Raw genomic sequence first — 10,632 nt, 5'->3', positions numbered from 1 at the left:
TCTAGGTCAGCTCCGTTTGTTCAAAGTTGATGTACTGTCGTACATTTCGGGTCCTCAAGTACAACACTTGAATAAATGCAAAATGTCGTCATTATCCGGTTTCAATTATTATATGACAATATACTATTGTAATAAGCCTAATGTTATAGTGACGACGTTGCAATTTTAGTTACTATATAGTCGTTCTCATACTAGATCAGTTTTTTTCCTTCATAATTGAAAATGTCGTTAGTATCTGGTCATTAAAGGGATTATTAGATTATGAATAAATTAATAAATTTGATGTGTAGTTTTAGTCTAGGTCAGCTCCGTTTGTTCAAAGTTGATGTACTGTCGTACGTTTCGGGTCCTCAAGTACAACACTTGAGTTAATGCAAAATGTCATCATTATCCGGTTTGAATTATTATATGACAATATACTATTGTAATAAGCCTAATGTTATAGTGACAACATTGCAATTTGAGATACTATATTGTCGTTCTTATCCTGAATTAGTTTTTTTTTCGTCACAATTGAAAATGTCGGTAGTATCTGGTCATTAAAGGGATTATTAGATTATGAATAAATTAATAAATTTTATGAGTAGATTTAATCTAGGTCAGCCACGTTTGTTCCAAGTTGATGTACTGTCGTTCGTTTCCGGTCCTCAAGTACAACACTTGAGTTAATGCAAAATGTCATCATTATCCGGTTTGAATTATTATATAACAATATACTATTGTAATAAGCCTAATGTTATAGTGACGACGTTGCAATTTTAGATACTATATAATCGTTCATATAGTGGATCAGTTTTTTTCCTTCCTAATTGAAAATGTCGTTAGTATCCGGTCATTAAATGGATTATTAGATTATGAATAAATTCATAAATTTTATCAGGATATTTAGTCTAGGTCAGCTCCGTTTTTTCACAGTTGATGTACTGTCGTTCGTTTCAGGTCCTCAAGTACAACACTTGAGTTAATGCAAAATGTCATCATTATCCGATTTGAATTATTATATGACAATATACTATTGTAATAATCCTAATGTTATAGTGACGACGTTGCAATTTTAGATACTATATTGTCGTTCTTATCCTGGATTAGTTTTTTCCGTCATAATTGAAAATGTCGTCAGTATCCGGTCATTAAAGGGATTATTAGATTATGAATAAATTAATAAATTTTATGAGTAGATTTAATCTAGGTCAGCCACGTTTGTTCCAAGTTGATGTACTGTCGTTCGTTTCCGGTCCTCAAGTACAACACTTGAGTTAATGCAAAATGTCATCATTATCCGGTTTGAATTATTATATAACAATATACTATTGTAATAAGCCTAATGTTATAGTGACAACATTGCAATTTGAGATACTATATTGTCGTTCGTATCCTGGAATAGTTTTTTTCGTCACAATTGAAAATGTCGTTAGTATCTGGTCATTAAAGGGATTATTAGATTATGAATAAATTAATAAATTTTATGTGTAGTTTTAGTCTAGGTCAGCTCCATTTGTTCAAAGTTGATGTACTGTCGTACGTTTCGGGTCCTCAAGTACAACACTTGAGTTAATGCAAAATGTCATCATTATCCGGTTTGAATTATTATATGACAATATACTATTGTAATAAGCCTAATGTTATAGTGACATCATTGCAATTTGAGATACTATATTGTCGTTCTTATCCTGAATTAGTTTTTTTTTTCGTCACAATTGAAAATGTCGTTAGTATCTGGTCATTAAAGGGATTATTAGATTATGAATAAATTAATAAATTTTATGAGTAGATTTAGTCTATGTCAGCTCCGTTTGTTCAAAGTTGATGTACTGTCGTTCGTTTCAGGCCCTCAAGTACAACACTTGAGTTAATGCAAAATGTCGTCATTATCAGTTTGAGACACTATATTGTCGTTCTTATCCTGGATCAGTTTTTTTTCCGTCACAATTGAAAATGTCGTTAGTTTCTGGTCATCAAAGGGATTATTAGATTATGAATAAATTAATAAATTTTATGTGTAGTTTTAGTCTAGGTCAGCTCCGTTTGTTCAAAGTTGATGTACTGTCGTACGTTTCGGGTCGTCAAGTACAACACTTGAATAAATGCAAAATGTCGTCATTATCCGGTTTGAATTATTATATGACAATATACTATTGTAATAAGCCTAAGGTTATAGTGACGACGTTGCAATTTTAGATACTATATAATCGTTCATATAGTGGATCAGTTTTTTTCCTTCCTAATTGAAAATGTCGTTAGTATCCGGTCATTAAATGGATTATTAGATTATGAATAAATTCATAAATTTTATCAGGATATTTAGTCTAGGTCAGCTCCGTTTTTTACAGTTGATGTACTGTCGTTCGTTTCAGGTCCTCAAGTACAACACTTGAGTTAATGCAAAATGTCATCATTATCCGATTTGAATTATTATATGACAATATACTATTGTAATAATCCTAATGTTATAGTGACGACGTTGCAATTTTAGATACTATATTGTCGTTCTTATCCTGGATTAGTTTTTTCCGTCATAATTGAAAATGTCGTCAGTATCCGGTCATTAAAGGGATTATTAGATTATGAATAAATTAATAAATTTTATGAGTAGATTTAATCTAGGTCAGCCACGTTTGTTCAAAGTTGATGTACTGTCGTTCGTTTCAGGTCGTCTAGTACAACACTTAAGTTAATGCAAAATGTCATCATTATCCGGTTTGAATTATTATATGACAATATACTATTGTAATAAGCCTAATGTTATAGTGACGACATTTCAATTTGAGATACTATATTGTCGTTCTTATCCTGGATTGGTTTTTTTTTCGTCACAATTGAAAATGTCGTTAGTATCCGGTTATTAAACGGATTATTAGATTATAAATAAGATAGTAAATTTTATCAGTAGATTTAGTCTATGTCAGCTCCGTTTGTTCAAAGTTGATGTACTGTCGTTCGTTTCAGGTCCTCAAGTACAACACTTGAGTTAATGCAAAATGTCATCATTATCCCGTTTGAATTATTATATGACAATATACTATTGTAATAAGCCTAATGTTATAGTGACGACGTTGCAATTTGAGATACTATATTGTCGTTCTTATCCTGGATCAGTTTTTTTTCTTCATAATTGATAATGTCGTTAGTATCCGGTCATTAAAGGGATTAGTAGATTATGAATAAATTAATAAATTTTATCAGGCTATTTAGTCTAGGTCAGCTCCGTTTGTTCAAAGGTGATGTACTGTCGTTCGTTTCAGGTCCTCAAGTACAACACTTGAGTTAATGCAAAATGTCATCATTATCCGGATTGAATTATTTTACGAAAATATAGTACTGTAACACGCCTAATGTTATAGTTACGACGTCTCAATTTGAGATACTATATTGTCGTTCTTATCCTGGATCAGTTTTTTTTCCTTCACAATTGAAAATGTCGTTAGTATCCGGTTATTAAACGGATTATTAGATTATAAATAAAATACTAAATTTTATCAGGATATTTATTCTAGGTCAGCTCCGTTTGTTCAAAGTTGATGTACTGTCGTTCGTTTCAGGTCCTCAAGTACAACACTTGAGTTAATGCTTAATGTCATCATTATCCGGTTTGAATTATTTTACGAAAATATAGTATTGTAACACGCCAAATGATATAGTGACGACGTTTAAATTTGAGACACTATATTGTCATTCTTATCCTGGATTAGTTTTTTTCCGTCACAATTGATAATGTCGTTAGTATCCGGTCATTAAAGGGATTAGTAGATTATCAATAAATTAATAAATTTTAAGAGTCGATTTAGTCTAGGTCAGTTACGTTTGTTCTAAGTTGATGTACTGTCGTTCGTTTCCGGTCCTTAAGTACAACACTTGAATAAATGCAAAATGTCGTCATTATCCGGATTGAATTATTATATGACAATATACTATTGTAACACGCCTAATGTTATAGTTACGACGACTCAATTTGAGATACTATATTGTCGTTCTTATCCTGGATCAGTTTTTTTTCCGTCACAATTGAAAATGTCGTTAGTATCCGGTTATTAAACGGATTATTAGATTATAAATAAAATACTAAATTTTATCAGTAGATTTAGTCTATGTCAGCTCCGTTTGTTCAAAGTTGATGTACTGTCGTTCGTTTCCGGTCCTTAAGTACAACACTTGAGTTAATGCAAAATGTCGTCATTATCAGTTTGAGACACTATATTGTCGTTCTTATCCTGGATCAGTTTTTTTTCCGTTATAATTGAAAATGTCGTTAGTATCCGGTCATTAAAGGGATTATTAGATTATGAATAAATTAATAAATTTTATCAGGATATTTAGTCTAGGTCAGCTCCGTTTGTTGAAAGTTGATGTACTGTCGTTCGTTTCTGGTCCTTAAGTACCACACTCGAATAAATGCAAATGTCGTCATTATCTGGTTTGAATTATTATATGACAATATACTATTGTAATAAGCCTAATACTATAGTGACGACGTTGCAATTTGAGATACTATATTGTCGTTCTTATCCTGGATTAGTTTTTTACCGTTATAATTGAAAATTTCGTTAGTATGCGGTCCTTAAAGGTCTTATTAGATCATAAATAAATTAATAAATTTTGTCAGGAGATTTAGTCTACGTCAGCTCCGTTTGTTCAAAGGTGATGTACTGTCGTTCGTTTCAGGTCCTCAAGTACAACACTTGAGTTAATGCAAAATGTCATCATTATCCGGATTGAATTATTTTACGAAAATATAGTACTGTAACACGCCTAATGTTATAGTTACGACGTCTCAATTTGAGATACTATATTGTCGTTCTTATCCTGGATCAGTTTTTTTTCCTTCACAATTGAAAATGTCGTTAGTATCCGGTTATTAAACGGATTATTAGATTATAAATAAAATACTAAATTTTATCAGGATATTTATTCTAGGTCAGCTCCGTTTGTTCAAAGTTGATGTACTGTCGTTCGTTTCAGGTCCTCAAGTACAACACTTGAGTTAATGCTTAATGTCATCATTATCCGGTTTGAATTATTTTACGAAAATATAGTATTGTAACACGCCAAATGATATAGTGACGACGTTTAAATTTGAGACACTATATTGTCATTCTTATCCTGGATTAGTTTTTTTCCGTCACAATTGATAATGTCGTTAGTATCCGGTCATTAAAGGGATTAGTAGATTATCAATAAATTAATAAATTTTAAGAGTCGATTTAGTCTAGGTCAGTTACGTTTGTTCTAAGTTGATGTACTGTCGTTCGTTTCCGGTCCTTAAGTACAACACTTGAATAAATGCAAAATGTCGTCATTATCCGGATTGAATTATTATATGACAATATACTATTGTAACACGCCTAATGTTATAGTTACGACGACTCAATTTGAGATACTATATTGTCGTTCTTATCCTGGATCAGTTTTTTTTCCGTCACAATTGAAAATGTCGTTAGTATCCGGTTATTAAACGGATTATTAGATTATAAATAAAATACTAAATTTTATCAGTAGATTTAGTCTATGTCAGCTCCGTTTGTTCAAAGTTGATGTACTGTCGTTCGTTTCCGGTCCTTAAGTACAACACTTGAGTTAATGCAAAATGTCGTCATTATCAGTTTGAGACACTATATTGTCGTTCTTATCCTGGATCAGTTTTTTTTCCGTTATAATTGAAAATGTCGTTAGTATCCGGTCATTAAAGGGATTATTAGATTATGAATAAATTAATAAATTTTATCAGGATATTTAGTCTAGGTCAGCTCCGTTTGTTGAAAGTTGATGTACTGTCGTTCGTTTCTGGTCCTTAAGTACCACACTCGAATAAATGCAAATGTCGTCATTATCTGGTTTGAATTATTATATGACAATATACTATTGTAATAAGCCTAATACTATAGTGACGACGTTGCAATTTGAGATACTATATTGTCGTTCTTATCCTGGATTAGTTTTTTACCGTTATAATTGAAAATTTCGTTAGTATGCGGTCCTTAAAGGTCTTATTAGATCATAAATAAATTAATAAATTTTGTCAGGATATTTATTCTAGGTCAGCTCCGTTTGTTCAAAGTTGATGTACTGTCGTTCGTTTCAGGTCCTCAAGTACAACACTTGAGTTAATGCTTAATGTCATCATTATCCGGTTTGAATTATTTTACGAAAATATAGTATTGTAACACGCCAAATGATATAGTGACGACGTTTAAATTTGAGACACTATATTGTCATTCTTATCCTGGATTAGTTTTTTTCCGTCACAATTGATAATGTCGTTAGTATCCGGTCATTAAAGGGATTAGTAGATTATCAATAAATTAATAAATTTTAAGAGTCGATTTAGTCTAGGTCAGTTACGTTTGTTCTAAGTTGATGTACTGTCGTTCGTTTCCGGTCCTTAAGTACAACACTTGAATAAATGCAAAATGTCGTCATTATCCGGATTGAATTATTATATGACAATATACTATTGTAACACGCCTAATGTTATAGTTACGACGACTCAATTTGAGATACTATATTGTCGTTCTTATCCTGGATCAGTTTTTTTTCCGTCACAATTGAAAATGTCGTTAGTATCCGGTTATTAAACGGATTATTAGATTATAAATAAAATACTAAATTTTATCAGTAGATTTAGTCTATGTCAGCTCCGTTTGTTCAAAGTTGATGTACTGTCGTTCGTTTCCGGTCCTTAAGTACAACACTTGAGTTAATGCAAAATGTCGTCATTATCAGTTTGAGACACTATATTGTCGTTCTTATCCTGGATCAGTTTTTTTTCCGTTATAATTGAAAATGTCGTTAGTATCCGGTCATTAAAGGGATTATTAGATTATGAATAAATTAATAAATTTTATCAGGATATTTAGTCTAGGTCAGCTCCGTTTGTTGAAAGTTGATGTACTGTCGTTCGTTTCTGGTCCTTAAGTACCACACTCGAATAAATGCAAATGTCGTCATTATCTGGTTTGAATTATTATATGACAATATACTATTGTAATAAGCCTAATACTATAGTGACGACGTTGCAATTTGAGATACTATATTGTCGTTCTTATCCTGGATTAGTTTTTTACCGTTATAATTGAAAATTTCGTTAGTATGCGGTCCTTAAAGGTCTTATTAGATCATAAATAAATTAATAAATTTTGTCAGGAGATTTAGTCTACGTCAGCACCGATTTTTCAAAGTTGATATACGGTCGTTCGTTTCCGGTCCTGTAGCACGAATTTGTTTTTGTCGAAAATGGTCGTCATTATCCGGTCAAAGTGTGCATAAGAGTGATAAATATAGCGATAGTTTTGTTTTCAGTAAAAGATTAAGCTCCCGGTTGCTTCCGAAATACCGGGGCGACAAATGCATGATAGTCGAGCGATTACTTAAATCGAAAACTGCGGGCACTAAACGTAGCGGATAGGTCACTTTGCTGGTTTTTTAGCTACTTATCGGATCGAGTGCAGGCAGTTGTCGAGGAGGGTGGGTCAGTCTTTGAGTAGCTGAGCACTGCCTTTGGGGTACCACAAGGCGGCATCCTCAGCCCATTGCTTTTTGCAATATATATTAGTGACCTTCCGAACGTGCTCAAATTTTCGAAGCATATGATATTTGCGGACGACACTCAAATCTACTGCCACTGCTATCCAGGTGGATTGGAGCAGGCTTTGTCGAAAGTACAGGCAGATGCACAGGCTATATCTGACTGGGCCGCTATAAACGGACTATCGCTAAACCTTGCCAAATGCAAGGTCATGATTCTCGGCAGCCAGGCCTACGTCAGCAGAATATGCATCAGCAATCTCCTGAGAATAACAATCGACAAAGTTTCCCTGGAATTTTCTCCGAAGAATGCAATCTTAGAGTACAGATTACGTCAAGCTTGGATTGAAAGCCGCATGCAAAGTACGTTAGGGCAAAGGTTTTTCGCTCACTTTACGCACTCAAATTCCACAGGCACTCGCTTTCTAGGGACCTGAGACAATACCTCATTGAAAGCCTTGTTTTCCCCAGGCTTGACTACACCTGTGCAGTTTACCATGATCTCAATGCTACACGAAATCTAGAGCTGCAGCGTGCAGAAACATTCATTATCAGGCGCACGTAACGCCCCATCGGCTTGCGCTGGGATGGCTGTTATTAGTACGTAAACGAGAGTACCTACTGGGGTCCCAGTACTACTAAGTAATAGCCATCGAAAACCCGAATTATCCTTCAAACAATTTTTTGCGACTAAACTTTGACGTAGTAGCGAGACGATCCGAGCCTAATCCCCCATCCCCCCAGACACTAGTCTACGCTGCCCCAAGGACAGAAACTCTTAAGCTATCATTTAAGATTCAAGCAGCCATACTGCTAAACTCGTTAAACATAGTCGCCTTCGAGCTCGAGAAAATAAATAGCTTTAAGAAATTACTGCGAATGTCACTAATGGATCGCGATAAGTGTGTTCGGGAAGCAAGGATTGTTAACGAGGAATTTATTGCATGAATCGAAACCGAATGTAGAACGCGCTCATATCATCAGTAGGAGGAGCTTATTTGCGAAAGTCGCCTAAAGTAAAAGTAATTTAGGTTTGCGTTTCGTTTTAGGTCTGTCTTTCGACGTCTGCGTTGTTTTTCACCAAGTTCCGGTTTACCTTAACCCTTTACTACGGAGCTTTGGAGATGGAGCGAACTCATACCCAAGGACTACCAACGACTAGATACATATTAATATAATAAAGGATAGAGGAAGAGGAAGCATAAGAGAATTTTTTCAGAATTTTACAAAATTATAACGTACAACATTCGCTAACTTTGTTACTGTCGATCCTCTACTTTTTGATGTTTTTTATACAAAAAGTTGCGAATCAAACAAAAATCGCCATTGCTGATGAGGCCGTTTCAACGTCTTCCCCAACAATGACACAACACGGTTTTCCTAAAAATTTTTCCCCTAAATTTTCTTCTATAAAAAAAACTCTTTCTTTCTATAAAAAAAATACACATTCATACAGATAAAACAAAATTTACTAGTGATGAACTATGAATACATTGTATTTTAACTATCCATTGTAATTTGGTAAAAATATTAACACATATTATTTATTGAATATATAAATAAAAATATAAATTATTGAACACAACTGTTTACAATTTAAGTTAATGACAGATTACTACTAAGCTCTTTTTATATTACCATTAATATATTAATTCATGACAGAAGATAGTAAGCTTAAATTCAGTACACCATTTTTTATTCATCGCCACCGGTCATTACTTCCATAAATTCTGAAACAATTGAAACAAAAAATTATATTATTAGAAAACAAATTATTTCATAGGCATTTATGTATATTTGGCATTTTTTAAATCTATGAATGACACATTTTCACTTTTTTTAAATTTTTATCTACGTTTAACCAAAAAATGTCCCAGGGACAAAATAATTTTGCTGCTAGGCAATAGAAAATAATTATCATCCGAGTATAAAAACCACAATCTCCTTATTGCATCGTACTTTTTTATGAGAGCAAGACGGTGGTACTGTGTATAAGGCCAGCGCGCAGTCGTATCAAGCATCAGATTTGCTCGATAACTCAAGCGACTAGCTATCCGGACTGGCGGGTTAATCGAATACAAGGAGATTCAATAAGTCTATGGACAAAACTAGAAAGAATCTACGAGACTAAAAAAATGATTAGCTCACGATGTAGTAACAGAGAGACAACGACCGACAGGTGTCGACGTATAACGATCAACATTCCTAAATTTGAAGGCCAAACCACTAACAGACTAATGAGATTTTTTAGAAAACTCGAAAATTATTTTTCTTTTGTAAAATCGGAGAATAATAAATTTAAATGCATTATTTCACAAGCACTCGAGGGAGATGCACATAATTGGTGGTACCTCCTTCCAAGCGAATTCAAAAATTACAGCGAGTTTTTGGAATGTTTAAAGAAAGATTGTGGAATAAAAATATTCGAAAAGTAAACGCTACAAATGTAGAATTCATTCAATACATTTCCGGGCAGAAAAGTAGAGTAAACTATGCTACCTACATGTTCAGTCTAGCCCGCGAGTTGAATATGTCGATAAAAGAGAACGAAATTGTCATATAAATCGCGCTTTAAAAGAGAAATTAGACGAACCGTAACAAATAACAAAGTTTGAACAGTTAATATAGAGAAAGAGACTTAGTTAATATAGAGAACAATTAATATAGAGAGTTTCTAGAATTTCTAGAAACTCTTGCCAACTTTGACAGTGAAGACGTGTTTAAGAAAAATACTAACAGAGAAAAAAACCAAAATCCATGAAACAACAAACGAATCAAAAACACGCTCACTCTCCCAATAAAAACGGATCCTCGAAAAACGCGTCAAATACAAAACCAGCAGGTAATAAGGCATAGCAAAAGTCAGAAACATGAGCTGACCGAAAAATTCAATTTATACAAACAAACGATCAAAAAACTTAACACAGAAACACTGGAAAGAATAATACCCAGACAAAGGCAAACAAAAGCACATCCAAGACGGAAAATGCCTACCACTTTAACTGCTTGGATTTTAAAATAAATGATAAGAAAGATTACAATTTGGAAAACAATGAGTAGTTGTGTCAGCTATGGATGCACTTCTTACGCTAAGAAAGAAAGACACAACTACTA

General features: G+C 33.4%; 1 protein-coding gene across 1 annotated transcript in view; it reads right to left on the bottom strand.

The window, feature by feature from the left end:
• Positions 1 to 9,035: 9,035 nt before the first annotated feature.
• LOC100679367 (troponin C, isoallergen Bla g 6.0101) overlaps positions 9,036 to 10,632 on the bottom strand; it is a 262,384-nt gene continuing 260,787 nt past the window's right edge. The window contains exon 5 of the mRNA XM_031925191.2: positions 9,036 to 9,248. Within this exon, the coding sequence (XP_031781051.1) occupies positions 9,214 to 9,248 (35 nt within the window). The 3' untranslated portion in view covers positions 9,036 to 9,213. The remainder of the gene's footprint in view (positions 9,249 to 10,632) is intronic.

Source organism: Nasonia vitripennis, assembly GCF_009193385.2.
Source record: "Nasonia vitripennis strain AsymCx chromosome 2 unlocalized genomic scaffold, Nvit_psr_1.1 chr2_random0006, whole genome shotgun sequence".
In the NCBI taxonomy this organism is placed as follows: domain Eukaryota; kingdom Metazoa; phylum Arthropoda; class Insecta; order Hymenoptera; family Pteromalidae; genus Nasonia; species Nasonia vitripennis.
Note: the sequence above shows the minus strand (reverse complement) of the source record. Positions and strands in the feature narration are given on the sequence as shown.